This window comes from Bubalus kerabau, chromosome 4, assembly GCF_029407905.1.
Source record: "Bubalus kerabau isolate K-KA32 ecotype Philippines breed swamp buffalo chromosome 4, PCC_UOA_SB_1v2, whole genome shotgun sequence".
NCBI lineage: Eukaryota > Metazoa > Chordata > Mammalia > Artiodactyla > Bovidae > Bubalus > Bubalus kerabau.
This window is the reverse complement of record NC_073627.1, coordinates 92,656,953-92,676,207: the sequence shown is the minus strand read 5'-3', so window position 1 is coordinate 92,676,207 and position 19,255 is coordinate 92,656,953. Positions and strand designations below refer to the sequence as shown.

The 19,255-nt window shown below is 37.6% G+C and overlaps 1 protein-coding gene across 3 annotated transcripts in view; it reads left to right on the top strand.

The window, feature by feature from the left end:
• CNTLN (centlein) overlaps positions 1-19,255 on the top strand; it is a 341,713-nt gene that overhangs the window by 90,341 nt on the left and 232,117 nt on the right. For all 3 annotated transcript variants that reach the window (XM_055577973.1, XM_055577972.1, XM_055577974.1), the window contains 2 exons: positions 9,028-9,162; positions 9,768-9,947. In XM_055577973.1, the coding sequence (XP_055433948.1) occupies positions 9,028-9,162; positions 9,768-9,947 (315 nt within the window). The remainder of the gene's footprint in view (positions 1-9,027; positions 9,163-9,767; positions 9,948-19,255) is intronic.

Below are 19,255 nucleotides of genomic sequence, written 5' to 3'. Positions count from 1 at the left end.
GGAGAACTGTATCAGTTCTTTTAGTGATTACATTTATTATTTTATATATAATATTTAACACTATAGTTTTTTAGATTGAAGTATAGTTGATTTACAATGTTGTATTAGCTTCAGGTGTATAGCAAAGTGGTTGTTATACACAGGTTTGTATGCATATATGTATATGTATTCTTTTTCTGATTCTTTTCCATTATAGGTTATTATAAGACATCGAATATAGTTCCTGTGCTATCCTATAGGTCTTTATTGTTTATCTACTTCATATATAGTGGTATATATCTGTTAATCCAAATCTCCTAATTTATCCCTCCCTCCATGTTCCCTTTAGTAACAGTAAGTTTGTTTCCTATGTCTGTGAGTCAGTTACTATGCTGTAAATAAGTTCATTTTGTCATTTTTTTTGGTTCCTTTATATAAATATTATGTGATATTTTTCTGTCTTAACACTGTATACCTTTATTCTAGAATATTCTGAAAAATTTAGATAGTATCAGCTGCACACTTTAAAAAACTTGAGAAAATTAGTATATTTTTACGTATTCATCCTTTCTCCTGCATTTTAAAGTAAACTTACAGAGAGTAATTGGAGGACTTAATTTCCTGTTATTAGCATTATTTGGTTATATTTTTTATACTGTCAAGATTTCCAGTGTTTATGCTTTACATCCATTTTCTCTATTATTTTCTAGTATAAATTCTATAGGAAAATGCCTTGTGGTATGTTAGTTTTTCTCTTGCTGTTTAGCAAATTAAAACCTTAGAAGAATACACATATTTATTAAGTTGCAAAGAATACACATATTTTTTAATATGCTGTGGATCAGGAAGGTTGTAATTGAGGTTTGATTAATTTATGTTTTCATCTAGAGATTTAATTTGGGAAGAATCTGCTTCCAGGCTTATTCAAGTTCAGAATCCAAGACCTTGCAGTTTAGGACTGAAGTTCTAAATAGGACCAAAGTCTGTGATAGTCAGGGTTCCATAGAGAAACAGAACTAATTATGTGTCCGTAGATAGATAGTCAAAGACATGAGACACAGACAGAGACAGAGAAATTGATTTTAAGACATTGTCTCATATAGCTGTGGCTTCCCAGGTGGCTCGATAGTAAAGAATCTGCCTTCCAAGGCAGAAGACAGGCGATGCGAGTTTAATCCCTGGGTCAGGAAGATCCCCTGGAGTAGGAAATGGTAACCTGCTCTAGTGTTCTTGCTTGGAAAATCCCATGGACAGAGGAGCCTGACAGGCTGCAATCCATGGGATCACAAAGAGTTGGACATGACTGAGCGACTGAGCATGCACTCATGCATGTAGTTATGGGCTGGCAAATCTGAATTCTGCACAGCAAAGTGGAGACCCAGGGAAGAGTTGATACAGCATCTGAGTCCAAAAGTATGCTGGTGGCAAAATTCCTTCTTTCTCAGATGAATAGTCCTCTTTCTTAAGGTCTTCAATTGACCAGATGAGACTTAACTCACATTACGGAGGGGTCATCTCCTTTACTCAAGTCTACTGATTTAAATGTTAATCACATCTATGACAAAAACACTTTCACAGCAATATCTAGATTGGTGTTTGTTTAAGAACTAGATATAATGGGTATAATGTTTTAGCCAAGTGGACACAAAATTAACCAAATGATTAAAATATACTGAGAGAAATAGGCTTAGGGTTTAGGCTGTGTTTACTGTTCTTTTAGCACAGGCTCAACTTTTGCTTTGGTGTCCTTTTTTATTTGGGTGTCTTGAGAAACTTCTTAAATATCATTTGAAACAACCAGTTCTTCCAGTTGCATTCCCTTGTTATTATACAGAAACCTATTGATGTAGTTTGTGAGGTGTCTCGGGGAGTGAAAGTACTCCATAGTTTTATGTTTAGGTCTCAGTCTTTAGGAGAGGGCAATGGCACCCCACTCCAGTACTCTTGCCTGGAAAATCCCATGGACGGAGGAGCCTGGTAGGCTGCAGTCCATGGGGTCGCTAGAGTGCGACACAACTGAGCGACTTCACTTTCACTTTTCTCTTTCATGCATTGGAGAAGGAAATGGCAACCCACTCCAGTGTTCTTGCCTGGAGAATCCCAGGGACGGGGAGCCTGGTGGGCTGCCGTCTATGGGGTCGCACAGAGTCGGACACGACTGCAGCGACTTAGCAGCAGCAGCAGCCTCTAGGTCTGACCTTCATAAGTGTGTTTCAGTGTTTTTTTTTTTTTCTTTTCCCCCTTAGGAAAGATTGGAAGGCTCAAGGGTATTGGAGTTGGGTATTTAACTTCATTTGGGTTGGTTAGTCTGGTAAAATCCCAGCAGACTCTAGGAAAATAATTTTCTCTTGGGGGTAGGCCTTGTTAAGAATTATATACTTAGGTCATATTTTAAAATGCCTATGTTCCCTCTCCTCCTGCAGAGAGCAGGAAGAGATGTTTCTCTGATCTTCACTGTGACAACCTAATAGTGTTCTGTATGTAAAAGCTCATGAAAGTATAGGAACTCCTCTAAGACCAGGCCCTACAGGACATTTTTAACTCTCATGCACGTCCACACTTATCCTCCAATGATTTGTTAATTGCAGATTTCGTTTTCCTATTCTCGGTACTGGTTTCCATGGAGTTTTCTTGCTTCAGGGATTTTGCTATGCTGTATTGTGATTCTCTGTATCTGCCTGTCTCTCTAGTTTGGGGAACAGCAGTTTGCCCTATGACTTCAGTTCTCTGATAATTCTAAGAAGAGTTGCTGATTTTCAGTTTGTTCAACTTTTTTCATGTTGTATGAATAGGAGAGACAACCTGCAACTTACTGCATCCTGTGCTGGAAGCCAGAAGTTCATCATGTGTTTATTGTCCCATCAAGTAATGTTAAATAGTTCTTACTTTTCCAAACTTGTAGTCTATGGAATAGAGTAACAAAAATGCTTATTCCTTAACCACGTATCTAGTCAAACTACTAGAAAGTTACACACACTATTTTTTAGCTAGTTGCTGAAAAACTTTCATAGAACAATCTAATACTATTACATGCTTTATTGATTATAGTGTAGAAAAATGCCATGTAACTTCTTTTGGTAAGACTGTCCTTTAGCTTTGTCACTGCTAGTTATAAAGTAAATCTTGTAATAAATTTTCCTTCAAGTATTGCATTAGATAACTTGAGTCTACTAATAACTTGCTATATTTAATGAGATAATTTTTAAACATTGAATTTCCCTTCTTTCTTACCTTCTAGGAAGCTCAGAAATAAGTTTCGGTTCTCAATTACATTTAATTCTCTCACCCCTTCCGTTTTATCCGTTTACCTTTGTTTTAGTTGTACTGATATCATTACTTCTCTGTTTTTCATTAAACTCTTTATGTACATTTTAAAGTAGGTCATATAAATAATATATTAACTATGCTCAAGTATTGTTTTATAGAGTTTTAGGTCTTTTGAACCACTGCCATCACACCCCTCTTTTTTCCTGATTCATACCTACTATCATTCTCTTCTTACTGTACAGACTTCTTTTGACCTGATTTGAATTATTCATTTCATGGCTTATCCATAATAAATAATTTGTTCCAGCCATACTTTCTCTTGTCGCCCTTTATGCTTTATGGTTCCTCTGAGTTCAATTTGCTATTTTAATATTAACTCAAGCCAGACCATTAAGAATGTACTTTACTCTATCCAGAAAAGTTTCTTGAAAAGGTTTCATGAAGCTAAATTTAGTACTTAGAGGGTTATTAATGTTTAGTGAAATAAGTCAGAGAAAGGTAAATACTGTACAGTGTCACTTACATGTGGAATCTGAACAATAAAACAAACTAGTGACTATAACAAAAAAGAAGCAGACTCACAAACATGGAGAACAAACTAGTAGTTAACAGTGGGGAGAGCAAAGCGGGAAGGGACAAGATAGGAGAAGGGAATTAAGAGGTACAAACTACTAGGTATAAAGTAAATAAGCTATAAGGATATATTATATAGCAGAGGGAATATAGCATTTCAAATAACTGTAAATGGAACCTAACCTTTAAAATTGTGAAATCATGTTATATATCTAAAACTTATAGAATTTATTATAACTCAACTATACTTCTCTAAAAAGGAAAAGAAAAAAAAATGAATTGTAACTATATATACTTGTGCTAAGGCTTCCCTGGTAGTTCAGTTGGTAAAGAATCTGCCTACAATGCAGAAGACCTCGGTTCGATTCCTGGGTTGGGAAGATCCACTAGGGAAGGTATAGGCTACCTACTCTAGTATTCTTGGGCTTCCCTGGTGGCTTAGCTGGTAAAGAATTTGCATGCAATGTGGGAGACCTGGGTTTGATCCCTGTGTTGGGAATATCCCCTGGAGAGGGAATGGCTATCCACTCCTGTATTTTGGCCTGGAGAATTCCATGGACTGCATAGTCCATGGGGTTGCAAAGGGTCGGACACGCCTAAGTGACTGTCACTTCCATTATAAAAACTAGATCATTGAGGGTACATTTTATTAGGAAAATATTTTGAGTTATGTAAAATTTAATAGATCTGTGAAAGTTTATCAATTCTCTTCCATTGGGAATACATCTGTGTCTAACTTATTACTTTAATGATTTATGATATATAAAATCATTTATCAAACTAATTATCAAAATATGAGCCTGGGTCTCCTAGCTCAGGCAGCTTCTTTACCATCTGAGCCACCAGAGAAGCCCTCAAAATATGAAGCTTTTGGTTAACTAAGTTCCTACTGTATTATGTGTTTTTATTTAAAGATTAAGTCTATATTTGTCCTGTAGATTACTAAATTCACTCAAATGCTAACTTTTCAATTATTAAATAATTTTCATGAAAGGACTTGTTATTACTGTAATTTATGTTGTTTATTCAGAGAAGGAAATGGCAACCCACACCAGTACTCTTGCCTGGAAAATTCCATGGATGGAGGAGCCTGGTAGGCTACACAGTCCATGGGGTTGCGAAGAGTCAGACACGACTGAACGACTTCACTTTCACTATTCACTTTCATGCATTCGAGAAGGAAATGGCAACACACTCGAGTATTCTAGCCTGGAGAATCCCAGGGACAGAGGAGCCTGGTGGGCTACTGTCTATGGGGTCGCACAGAGTTGGACACGACTGAAGTGACTTAGCAGCAGCAGCAGCAGCAGCAGCATGTTGTTTATTCCTGTTAAGTTTAGCTCACATTAATGGGCAAATTCTTCTAAACCTTAAATCATTTGGTCTAGTATCTCACCTTTCTTAAGTCTAAATAATCTCAAGGATAGATGAGGATGTTTAATTTTTGTTAATTCTTTCAAAGGATAGGCCTGTAGATAATTCACTGTCTTAGTGTTCATATGATTGAATTTATCAGTGTCAGTCTCATTCATAAACATTTACTATAATTTAGTTTCGGAGATAGTGTGAGTACATAGATAATTAGCAGCTCTAAGTAATATGTGCCAAATGAATAATGTAGGCAATACAGAAACTTGGAAATAGCAGAAATTACTGTGATAGTTAGGAAAGGCTTCATGGAGGAGGTGAAAATTGAACCTTGAAAGAGCCTGAGACTTAGATGAGAATAGAAAAATAGATTATGAATTGTAGATGTTTGCATTTATTTTATGCTGTTTGATTGATGTAAAACATATTTTGATATGCCCTAATAATTAAAATAGGCAATAAAAATTAAAACTGTTTTGAGGTGCCATTTATACTTAATTTGTAAAATGTTACCAAGCCTGAGTGTCTTATTGGTACAGATGTGGAGTTATGAGAACTCTTGAAGTTCAGTTGGCCTATGGACGAGTAATGTCACCTCTAAGTAAAAATCAAAAGCAATGTTTAATTAATATGATCCCTATACTGAGAAAAATACATTCTACTTCATAACTCAGTATACACACAGATAAAATAGAAGTGTCATAATCACACTACTATATATAAAATTAACTACCTAATGAGGACTTAAAGTATAGCACAGGTAACTCAATACTCTGTAATGGCCTATATTGGAAAAGAATCTAAAAAGCAGTACACACACACACACACACACACACATATATTTAACTAATTCGTTTCAGTTCAGTTCAGTTGCTCAGTCGTGTCCGACTCTTTTGTGACCCCACGAATTGCAGCACGCCAGACCTCCCTGTCCATCACAAACTCCCGGAGTTCACTCAAACTCATGTCCATTGAGTTGGTGATGCCATCCAGCCATCTCATCCTCTGTCGTCCCCTTCTCCTCCTGCCCCCAATCCCTCCCAGCATCAGAGTCTTTTCCAATGAGTCAACTCTTCACACGAGGTAGCCAAAGTATTGGCATTTCAGCTTTAGCACCAGTCCTTCCAATGAACACCCAGGACTGATCTTCTTTAGGATGGACTGGTTGGATCTTCTTGCAGTCCAAGGGACTTGGACATTCAAGAGTCTTCTCCAGCACCACAGTTCAAAAGCATCAATTCTTCAGCACTAAGCTTTCTTCACAGTCCAACTCTCACATTCATACATGACCCCTGGAAAAACCATAGCCTTGACTATAGACGGACCTTTGTTGGCAAAGTAATGTCTCTGCTTTTCAATATGTTATCTAGGTTGGTCATAACTTTCCTTCCAAGGAGTAAGCATCTTTTAATTTCATGGCTGCAATCGCCATCTGCAGTGATTTTAGAGCCGCCCAAAATAAAAGTCTGACACTGTTTCCACTGTTTCCCCATCTTATTTCCCATGAAGTGATGGGACCAGATGCCATGATCTTAGTTTTCTGAATGTTGAGCTTTAAGCCAACCTTTTCACTCTCCTCTTTCACTTTCATCAAGAGGCTTTTTAGTTCCTCTTCACTTTCTGCCATAAGGATGGTGTCATCTGCATATCTGAGGTTATTGATATTTCTCCCAGCAATCTTGATTCCAGCTTGTGCTTCTTCCAGCCCAGCATTTCTCATAAGTTAAGTAAGCAGGGTGACAATATACAGTCTTGATATACTCCTTTTCCTATTTGGAGCCAGTGTGTTGTTCCATGTTCAGTTCTAACTGTTGCTTCCTGACCTGCATGTAGGTTTCTCAAGAGGCAGGTCAGATGGTCTGGTATTCCCATCTCTTTCAGAATTTTCCAGTTTATTGTGATCCACACAGTCAAAGGCTTTGGCATAGTCAATAAAGCAGATGTTTTTCTGGAACTCTCTTGCTTTTTCCTGATCCAGCAGATGTTGGCAATTTGATCTCTGGTTTCTCTGCCTTTTCTAAAACCAGCTTGAACATCTGGAAGTTCACGGTTCACGTATTGCTGAAGCCTGGCTTGGAGAATTTTGAGCATTACTTTACTAGTGTGCGAGATGAGTGCAATTGTGCAGTAGTTTGAACATTCTTTGGCATTGTCTTTCTTTGGGATTGGAATGAAAACTGACCTTTTCCAGTCTTGTGGCTACTGCTGAGTTTTCCAAATTTGCTGGCATATTGAGTGCAGCACTTTCACAGCATCATGTTTCAGGATTTGAAATAGCTCAACTGGAATTCCATCACCTCCCCTAGCTTTGTTTGTAGTGATGCTTTCTAAGGCCCATTTGACTTCACATTCCAGGATGTCTGGCTCTAGGTGAGTGATCACACCATCTTGATTATCATGGTCATGAAGATCTTTTTTGTACAGTTCTGTGTTTTCTTGCCACCTCTTCTTAATATCTTCTGCTTCTGTTAGGTCCATACCATTTCTGTCCTTTATCGAGCCCATCTTTGCATGAAATGTTCCCTTGGTGTCTCTAATTCTCACTTTACTGTACAGCAGAAGCTAACAATACATTGTAACTCAACTATACTCTAATAAAAATTACCAAAATAATACAGTTGTTCTTGCTATATAAAATAAATATAAAATATAACAAAGTACATGTCAAATGTAAATTTGATAATATTTAAATAAAATGGAAATCATAAATTAAACAGTGCAAGAAAACTTAGGAATAATAGATTCAAATATTAGTTGAAAAAATAAGTGAGTTGACAAAAGTTGAGTAAGTTTGGCAAAGAGTCAGTATTAGGGCATGGATATCAGTTTTAGCATGTTGGTTTGAGATGGCAGTAGATAATTAAAATGGAGGTATTTTTATTGGAAACTGAAAATGTGGGATTGGTAGTTGGAAGAGAGTTAGGGCCAGGTTATGGCTCTTGCCTGGAAAAATCCCATGGACGGAGGAGCCTGGTAGGCTGCAGTCCATCGGGTCGCTAGGAGTCGGACACGACTGAGTGACTTCACTTTGACTTTTCACTTTCATGCATTGGAGAAGGAAATGGCAGCCCACTCTGGTGTTCTTGCCTGGAGAATCCCAGGGACGGGGGAGCCTGGTGGGCTGCCGTCTATGGGGTCACAAGGAGTCGGACACGACTGAAGCAACTTAGCAGCAGCGGTCTTTTAGACAGAGACGAGACCAGAATCCAGGAGAGTGGGTAAGATTTCTGAGGGAAAAGCTGTAAAGATTAGAAAGGAGGGAAACTAAGAAACGAGTCATGGGTACATCCTTCAATGAGATTTAGATATTTCTGGTAGGTGAGAAGAATATTCGGTTAAAAATTATGGCAGTATTAATATTTCGAGTATCTTTCTACACAGCAAGATATTTTGGGTATCAAAACAGACTTGCTGTTTTTCATTCTTTAAAATTGTTCATGCTTTCACAAAACTGTTTTTCTAAAAAAAAGTTTTAGATAGAAGGTAATTCTTATTTTAGCCACATATGCATTTTCTTTAATTAGAATATTTTGTAAAATTTTGGTTTTTTTTTCCTATTGCACAACTAAATCCAAAAAGTTTGCTTTCTGTATGAGGCTGAATATTTGGTGTCCAGTTTGTACGTGTACTTCACTTTAAACTAGTAACTAGGCTCATGTTTGCACATTTTACTTGACCATTTCTGGGCATGTCACAGGAAATGAGAAATTATGATAATGGACGTTATTATGAAAGCTAGTTAATTCTAATATTACCAATCAAACTCTCAAACTTTTCTTATGAAATTATCTTTTCTTAGAAATACCAGTTCGTCAGTAATTTTGCTTTTTTTTTTCCCAGAGAGAATCAGGACTAACACAGGAAATAAATGACCTTGTAAAACGGAAGATTGCAGTAGATGAAGAAAATGATTTCTTAAGGAAAGAATTCGGTGACTTGCAGAAGAAATTTAAAGAGAAAAGTCAAGAAGTTAAGGTGTGTTGACTTGTACATAGTTTTACACTACTATTTCTTTGAAGTCCTACTTTAAGCTTTGTCAGCCTTTGTGGCACAGAAAGTGACAAGCTTGGAGGAGAAATTGCCTTAGGCCCTGCTGTACAATACAGTTTTCTCATGTGAAAAAACTCTGAGAAAGATACTTTAAAGCTCAGACTGTAAGCTTTATAACTTTCCAATAAATAGTTAATGATGGAAATGGAGCTAAGAAAGTAGGAGTGTGAATATGTGGCTTCTTGTAATTAGATTCTGATGGGACTGGCATTATTAATTGATAAAACCCAGGTCTGGGAGGCTATGTCTGTGTGGGTCTCAAAAATAGCTGGGGACAGCATCAAAGGCAGCTTGATCAATTAATGGGCTCTTTGCAAATGTGTACTCATCAAAGCTGTCATCCAGTGAAAAATATGACCCATCCACCTGCATGAAAAGAGGCCAGTGAAAGTATACAGGTGACCTTGGCCATCAAATATAGAAGAAGCTTCTGGGAGGGTAAAATTGCACAGTTTGTATTTGCGGATTAGTTCTCAGCTTTTTTGTTGTTGTTGTTTTTTTGTATCGGCCCTTGTGGTACTATTCTACAGGACACTAAGGAGTGTGTGCAGATTAAGGAAGAGCAAAACAGGCTGGTTATAAAAAATCTGAAGGAGGAAAATGAGAAATTAAGTATCCACTGCACTGACCTGCTAAATGAGCTGGAGAAACTGAGGAAGCAGGAAGCACATTGGAGAAAAGAAAAATTTAGCATTGATGCAAAAGTAAAGGTATGGAATGAGAATGGAATCCATGCTGTTATTTTGAATCTAACTTCTTAGGAAGTTTATTACATGTTATTTTCTTTAAATAGCAAGTTACATATTCAAATCCACCAGTGGGGACTAGCATTAATTTATATTCCTTCACTTAAGACCCATAGCTTTTTAAAAATTGATGTTGCAAAGCAGGAAACTGACTTCAAATACTTATCTAAAATGTAATCATTAAAAAATAAAGGCTATTGCATTTTGAAATAAAACAGGTTTAAAAAAACACATTTAGAATTATGAATTTTGGCTTTTTTTAATTAGGGCTTAAATTTATAGATATAACTAGAATTCATTGCAGTATAGTTTTCAGATTGTATTTTTCAAGTCCTTTAAAAATATATAAAAAAACATAAAGCAGTTAAAAAATACATGTGTTTTATATGTATTTCTTTGGCTTGAGAGGACCTTATTTGTAGTAAAATATAGAAGATAAAAGGAACAATTAGTCTTCATAATCTTCTTATATCTTTTCTGATAAATATTTTTCAAAATAATTTTTTGTGGCTTTCTCTTGGTCTTGAGAATGTTTTTGTTCATTTTTTCCTATTGAATTTCAGTTTTCTTCTTAACCATAGATTTTATTGAAAAGGCTAACCCCTAAAATTTTGGTTCTAGTAAATATGATAGCCCCTCTATGTGTATGCATGCTTAAGAAGAATTTATAACACATGTGTGTAGATATATACATATATATATATATATATATATAGCTATTTAAATATAATACATATGGATATGTTTGTCCAAAGGTTTGTGTGAGTGCATGCTGGAATGTCTGATTATTTAAGTTAGAGAAGGAAAGATAAGTCTTTCTGAATGTGTGAATCTATTCACTGCAGCTTATTTTAAGGAAATACATACATTAAATCTATTAGTGTACAATTAGGGAATGATTGAGTTTTTGAGAGAATTGAATCCTGGTAATTCAGTTAGCAATGTTACTGAATTTTCTTGAACTAATTTTGTATCAATTTCTTCTTCCCTGCAACTTTTAAGCAGTTTGTTTGTGTGATAAGGTTTCACGGTACTTCCTTGTGTTAAATCATAGCTACATGAGTTTTTTTTTTTGAATTCTCCAAACCAATTGATTTATTTATTTATTTTTAATATAAATTTATTTTAATTAGAGTCAAATTACTTTACAGTATTGTATAGGTTTTGCCATACATCAACAAGAATCCACCACAGGTATACACGTGTTCCCCAACCTGAACCCCCCTCCCACCTCCCTCCCCATACCATCCCTCTGGGTCATCCCAGTGCGCCAGCCCCAAGTATCCTATATCATGCATCAAACCTGGATTGGTGATTCGTTTTACATATGATATTATACATGTTTCAGTGCCATTCTCTGAAATCATCCCACCCTCACCCTCTCCTACAGAGTCCAAAAGACTGTTCTATACATCTGTGTCTCTTTTGCTGTCACGCATACAGGGTTATTGTTACCATCTTTCTAAATTCCATATATATGCGTTAGTATACTGTATTGGTGTTTTTCTTTCTGGCTTACTTCACTCTGTATAATAGGCTCCAGTTCCTTAGAACTAATCATTAGTTCTAATTTACCTCACCAGAACTGATTCAAATGTATTCTTTTTAATAGCTGAGTAACACTCCATTGTGTATATGTACGACATCTTTCTTATCCATTCGTCTGCTGATGGACATCTAGGTTGCGTCCATGTCCTGGCTGTTATAAACAGTGCTGCGATGAACATTGGGGTACACGTGTCTCTTTCACTTCTGGTTTCCTCGGTGTGTATGCCCAGCAGTGGGATTGCTGGGTCGTATGGCACTTCTATTTCCAGTTTTTTAAGGAATCTCCACACTGTGCTCCATAGTGGCTGTACTAGTTTGCATTCCCACCAACAGTGTAAGAGGGTTTACTTTTCCCCACACCCTCTCCAGCATTTATTGCTTGTAGACTTTTGCATCGCAGCCATTCTGACTGGCGTGAAATGGTACCTCATTGTGTTTTGATTTGCATTTCTCTGATAATGAGAGATGTTGAACATCTTTTCATGTGTTTGTTAGCCATCTGTATGTCTTCTTTGGAGAAATGTCTGTTTAGTTCTTTGGCCCATTTTTTGATTGTGTGGTTTATTTTTCTGGAATTGAGCTGCAGGAGTTGCTTGTATATTTTTGAGATTAATTCTTTGTCAGTTGCTTCATTTGCTATTATTTTCTCCCATTCTGAAGGCTGTCTTTTCACTTTGCTTATAGTTTCCTTTGTTGTGCAGAAGCTTTTAATTTTAATTAGGTCCCATTTGTTTATTTTTGCTGTTATTTCCAATATTCTAGGAGGTGTGTCATAGAGGATCCTGCTGTGATTTATGTCGGAGAGTGTTTTGCCTGTGTTCTCCTCTAGGAGTTTTATAGTTTCTGGTCTTACATTTAGATCTTTAATCCATTTTGAGTTTATTTTTGTATATTGTGTTAGAAAGTGTTCTAGTTTCATTCTTTTACAAGTGGTTGACCAGTTTTCCCAGCACCACTTGTTAAAGAGATCGTCTTATCTCTATTGTATATTCTTGCCTCCTTTGCCAAAGATAAGGTGTCTAAAGGTACGTGGGTTTATCTCTGGGCTTTCTATTTTGTTCCACTGAGCTGTATTTCTGTCTTTGTGCCAGTACCATACTGTCTTGATGACTGTGGCTTTGTAGTAGAGCCTGAAGTCAGGCAGCTTGATTCCTCTAGTTCCATTCTTCTTTCTCAAGATTGCTTTGGCTATTTGAGGTCTTTTGTATTTCCATACAAATTGTGAAATTATTTGTTCTAGCTCTGTGAAAAATACCGTTGGTAGCTTGATAGGGATTGCATTGATCTATAGATTGCTTTGGGTAGTATACTCATTTTCACTATATTGATTCTTCCGATCCATGAACCCAGTATATTTCTCCATCTATTAGCGTCCTCTTTGATTTCTTTCACCAGTGTTTTATAGTTTTCTATATATAGGTCTTTAGTTTCTTTAGGTAGGTATATTCCTAAGTATTTTATTCTTTCCGTTGCAATGGTGAATGGAATTGTTTCCTTAATTTCTCTGTTTTCTCATTGTTAGTGTATAGGAATGCAAGGGATTTCTGTGTGTTAATTTTATATCCTGCAACTTTACTATATTCATTGATTAGCTCTAGTAATTTTCTGGTGGAGTCTTTAGGGTTTTCTATGTAGAGGATCATGTCATCTGCTAACAGTGAGAGTGTTACTTCTTCTTTTCCAATCTGGATCCCTTTTATTTCTTTTGCTGCTATGATTGCTGTGGCCAAAACTTCCAAAACCATATTGAATAGTAGTACTGAAAGTGGGCACCCTTGTCTTGTTCCTGACTTTAGGGGAAATGCTTTCAGTTTTTCACCATTGAGGATAATGTTTGCTGTGGGTTTGTCATATATAGCTTTTATTATGTTGAGGTATGTTCCTTCTATTCCTGCTTTCTGGAGGGTTTTTTTTTTTTTATCATAAATGGATGTTGAATTTTGTCAAAGGCTTTCTCTACATCTATTGAGATAATCATATGGCTTTTATGTTTCAATTTGTTAATGTGGTATATTACATCGATTGATTTGCGGATATTGAAGAATCCTTGCCTTCCTGGGATAAAGCCCACTTGGTCATGATGTATGATCTTTTTAATGTTGTTGGATTCTGATCGCTAGAATTTTGTTAAGGATTTTTGCATCTATGTTCATCAGTGATATTGGCCTGTAGTTTTCTTTTTTTGTGGCATCTTTGTCAGGTTTTGGTATTAGGGTGATGGTGGCCTCATAAAATGAGTTTGAAAATTTACCTTCCTCTGTAGTTTTCTGGAAGAGTTTGAGTAGGATAGGTGTTAGCTCTTCTCTAAATTTTTGGTAGAATTCAGCTGTGAAGCCATCTGGACCCGGGCTTTTGTTTGCTGGAAGATTTTTGATTACAGTTTCAATTTCTGTGCTTATGATGGGTCTGTTAAGATTTCTATTTCTTCCTGGTTCAGTTTTGGAAAGTTGTACTTTTCTAAGAATTTGTCCATTTCTTCCAAGTTGTCCATTTTATTGGTATATAATTGCTGATAGTCGTCTCTTGTGATCCTTTGTATTTCTGTGTTGTCTGTTGTGATCTCTCCATTTTCCTTTCGAATTTTATTGATTTGATTCTTCTCCCTCTGTTTCTTGATGAGTTTGGCTAATGGTTTGTCAATTTTATTTATCCTCTCAAAGAACCAGCTTTTGGCTTTGTTAATTTTTGCTATGGTGTCTTTTGTTTCTTTTGCATTTATTTCTGCCCTAATTTTTAAGATTTCTTTCCTTTGACTAACCCTGGGGTTCTTCATTTCTTCCTTTTCTAGTTGCTTTAGGTGTTGAGTTAGGTTATTTATTTGACTTTTTTCTTGTTTCTTGAGGTATGCCTGTATTGCTATTAACCTTCCCCTTAGCCCTGCTTTTACATTGTCCCACAGGTTTTGGGTTGTTGTGTTTTCATTTTCATTTGTTTCTCTGCATATTTTGATTTCTTTTTTGATTTCTTCTGTGATTTGTTGGTTATTCAGCAGCGTGTTGTTCAGCCTCCATATGTTGGAATTTTTAATAGTTTTTCTCTTGTAATTGAGATTTAATCTTACTGCATTATGGTCAGAAAAGATGCTTGGAATGATTTCAATTTTTTTGAATTTACTAAGGCTAGATTTATGGCCCAGGATGTGATCTATCCTGGAGAAAGTTCCGTGTGCGCTTGAGAAAAAGGTGAAATTCATTGTTTTGGGGTGAAATGTCCTATAGATATCAATTAGGTCTAACTGGTCTATTGTATGATTTAAAGTTTGTGTTTCCATGTTAATTTTCTGTTTAGTTGATCTATCCATAGGTGTGAGTGGGGTATTAAAGTCTCCCACAATATTGTGTTATTGTTAATTTCCCCTTTCATACTTGTTAGCATTTGTCTTACATATTATGGTGCTCCTATGTTGGGTGCATATGTATTTGTAATTGTTATATCTTCTTCTTGGATTGATCCTTTGATCATTGTGTAGTATCCTTCTTTGTCTCATTTCACAGCCTTTGTTTTATTTTTTTTTTAATTTTATTTTATTTTTAAACTTTACATAACTGTATTAGTTTTGCCAAATGTCAAAACGAATCCGCCACAGGTATACATGTGTTCCCCATCCTGAACCCTCCTCCCTCCTCCCTCCCCTTTCCATCCCTCTGGGTCGTCCCAGTGCACCAGCCCCAAGCATCCAGTATCATGCATCGAACCTGGACTGGCAACTCGTTTCATACATGATATTTTACATGTTTCAATGCCATTCTCCCAAATCTTCCCACCCTCTCCCTCTCTCACAGAGTCCATAAGACTGTTCTATACAGCCTTTGTTTTAAAGTCTATTTTATCTGATATAAGTATTGATACTCCTGCTTTCTTTTGGTCTATATTTGTGTGGAATATCTTTTTCCAGCCCTTCACTTTCAGTCTGTATGTGTCCCCTGTTTTGAGGTCAGTGTCTTGTAGACAACATATATAAGGGTCTTGTTTTTGTATCCATTCAGCCAGTCTCTGTCTTTTGGTTGGGGCATTCAGCCCATTTATGTTTAAGGTAATTATTGATAAGTATGATCCCATTGCCATTTGCTTTATTGTTTTGGGTTCGAGTTTATACACCCTTTTTGTGTTTCCTGTCTAGATAAGATCCTTTAGCATTTGTTGGCGAGCTGGTTTGGTGGTGCTGAATTCTCTCAGCTTTTGCTTGTCTGTAAAGCTTTTGATTTCTCCTTCATATTTGAATGAGATCCTTGCTGGGTACAGTAATCTGGGCTGTAGGTTATTTTCTTTCATCACTTTAAGTATGTCCTGCCATTCCCTCCTGGCCTGAAGAGTTTCTATTGAAAGATCAGCTGTTTTCCTTATGGGAATCCCCTTGTGTGCATTTGTTGTTTTTCCCTTGCTGCTTTTAATATTTGTTCTTTGTGTTGAATCTTCGTTAATTTGATTAATATGTGTCTTGGGGTGTTTTGCCTTGGGTTTATCCTGTTTGGGACTCTCTGGGTTTCTTGGACTTGAGTGATTATTTCCTTCCCCATTTTAGGGAAGTTTTCAACTACTGTTTCCTCAAGTATTTTCTCATGGTCTTTCTTTTTGTCTTCTTCTTCTGGGACTCCTATGATTTGAATGTTGGGGCGTTTAACATTGTCCCAGAGGTCTCTGAGATTGTCCTCATTTCTTTTAATTAGTTTTTCGTTTTTCCTCTCTGCTTCATTTATTTCTACCATTCTGTCTTCTATCTCACTAATCCTATCTTCTGCCTCCATTATTCTACTATTTGTTCCCTCCAGAGTGTTTTTGATATCATTTATTGCATTATTCATTATATATTGACTCTTTTTATTTCTTCTAGGTCCTTGTTAAACCTTTCTTGCATCTTCTCAATACTTGTCTCCAGGCTATTTATCTGTGATTCCATTTTGTTTTCAAGATTTTGGATCATTTTCACTATCATTATTCAGAATTCTTTATCAGGTAGATTCCCTATCTCTTCCTCTTTTGTTTGGTTTGGTGGGCATTTATCCTGTTCCTTTACCTGCTGGGTATTCCTCTGTCTTTTCATCTTGTTTATATTGCTGTGTTTGGGGTGGCCTTTCTGTATTCTGGCAGTTTGTGGAGTTTTCTTTATTGTGAAGTTTCCTCGCTGTGGGTGGGGTTGTATGGGTGGCTTGTCAAGGTTTCCTGGTTAGGGAAGCTTGTGTCCGTGTTCTGGTGGGTAGAATTGGATTTCTTCTCTCTGGAGTGCAATGAAGTGTCCAGTAATGAGCTATGAGTGTCAGTGGGTTTGGAGTGACTTTGGGCAGCCGGTATATTGAAGCTCAGGGCTATGTTCCTGTGTTGCTGCAGAATTTGCATAGTATGTCTTGCTCTTGAACTTGTTGGCCCTTGGGTGGTGCTTGGTTTCAGTGTAGGTATGGAGGTGTTTGATGAGCTCCTGTCGATTCATGTTCCCTGGAGTCAGGATTTCTCTGGTGTTCTCAGGATTTGGACTTAAGCCTCCTGCTTCTGGTTTTCAGTCTTATTTTTACAGTAGCCTCAAGACTTCTCCATCTATAGCACCATTGATAAAACATCTAGGTTAAAGATGAAAAGTTTCGCCAAAGTGAGGGACACCCAGAGAGGTTCACAGAGTTACATGGATAAGAGAAGAGGGAGGAGGGAGATAGAGGTGACCAGGATGAGATGAGGTGGAATCAAAAGAGGAGAGAGCAAGCTAGCCAGTAATCACTTCCTTATGTGCGCTCCACAGTCTGGACTGCTCAGAGATGTTCTTGGAGTTATACAGAGAAGAGAAGAGGAAGGAAGCAGACAGAGGTGGCCAGGAGGATAAAGGCGGGAATCAAAAGGAGCGAGACGGATCCAGCCAGTAATCAGTTCCCTAAGTGTTCTCCACCATCCAGAACACATAGAGATTCACAGAGTTGGGTAGAGAAGAGAAGGGGGAGGGAGGAGATAGATGTGACCTGGTGGAGAAAAAGGAGAGTCCAAAGGAGGAGAGAGCAGTCAAGCCAGTAATCTCGCTCCCAAGTAAAAATGGGTACTGAAGATTGTGTTCTTAAAGGTACAAAATTGATAACAAATACCAAAAAGCAAAGATTAAAAATCTAGAGTAGAGGTTGGATTTTCAAAAATACAATATTAAAGAAAGAAAAAGTTGGTAACAATAACCCTGTGTATGAGACAGCAAAAGAGACACTGATGTATAGAACAGTCTTATGGACTCTGTGGGAGAGGGAGAGGGTGGGAAGATTTGGGAGAATGGCATTGAATCATGTAAAATATCATGTATGACACGAGTTGCCGGTCCAGGTTCAATGTACAATACTGGATGCTTGGGGCTGGTGCACTGGGACGACCCAGAGGGATGGTATGGGGAGGGAGGAGGGAGGAGGGTTCAGGATGGGGAACACATGTATACCTGTGGCGGATTCATTTTGATATTTGGCAAAACTAATACAATTATGTAAAGTTTAAAAATAAAATAAAATTAAAAAAAAAAGAAAATTAGATTATGTAAATGAACTATACCCCAATAAAAAATTAATTAAGGAAAAAGAAAAAAAAAAAAGAAAAATTATAAAATATATATATGAAATTTGCTTTAAAAAATAGGATCTCTCTTTTTTTTGCAAAGTAATAGTAGGTTATAAAAATGAAAATTAAAGGAGTAATAGAGGACTTAAAAATAAAAAAAATTTTTTTAATTAAAGAATGATAGAAAAAATAGTAAAAATATATCTAGGACTTTCTCTGGTGTTATTGTGGGCATTGTGGGGTCAGTTCATTTTCGGATAGCTCTTTGATCTGGCTTATATTTCTCAAGACCTATAGGCCCCTTCCTATGTAGTCAGTACTAACTACAGGATTTTAATCTATTGCACCTGTCACTTCCAAGGAGGTTCCCTCTGTTTTAGCTTCTTCTATTTGCTGGTCCCTTCAGTGTCTTAATTTCCATCCTGATGCAAGGGGGCGGTGGTGGAACTTTTTAAGGCTCACTTGTTCAGTGGTGCTGTGGGGAGGGAGGGACGCAGCAAACAAATAACACTGGCATGTGCTCGCAGTGTCTTCACCACACTGTGTTTGCCCCCGCTCACAGTGTGTGTGCTTTCCCTGTCTACACTGCTTAGGCTCTAGGTTGCTCTGCCGGGAACTTTGTGAGGCCGGCCCTGGATTGTATGCACCTCCCAGGTCTAAGCCACTCAGGTTCAGGTACTCAGGTAGTCCTCAAAGGCACAGACTTGGTTGGGCCTGCATTTTGTGCCCTTCCCAGGTCTGAGCAGCTAAGATGACCAGGTGTTTGGTGAGCGTGGTCGCTGTGACTTTTCGCCTCCCCCATCCCTGGTGCTCAGTTTTCTGGGTGTACAACTGGCACACCTTCTCAGGCGGATATTGACTGTCCAGAATCCCAAGAAGTCTTGGTTAGCAAAGCAGCCTGCTTGCAATTTGGTAGATAATGCCTCTCTGGGGCCGTGATTGCCCCCTTCCGGCTCTGGCTACCCTCGCCTGCCTGTCACCGGAGGGGGATGGGCCGGTCTGCAGCCAGCTAGCTATCCTCAGTCCTTTGTTCTGTGAGTGGGCCCTGAGGTGCCTTAGGTTAGGGCTTTTCGCATGGTAGCTATCCCACAGTCTGGTTTGCTCTCCCAAGTTAATGCCCTCAGATTGCCCTTCGGGTATTTAGGCCTGGTCCTTACTCTAGGCAGTGCAGCCTACACTTCCCTACCCAGCCCCCACTTGCTAGTGGTGGA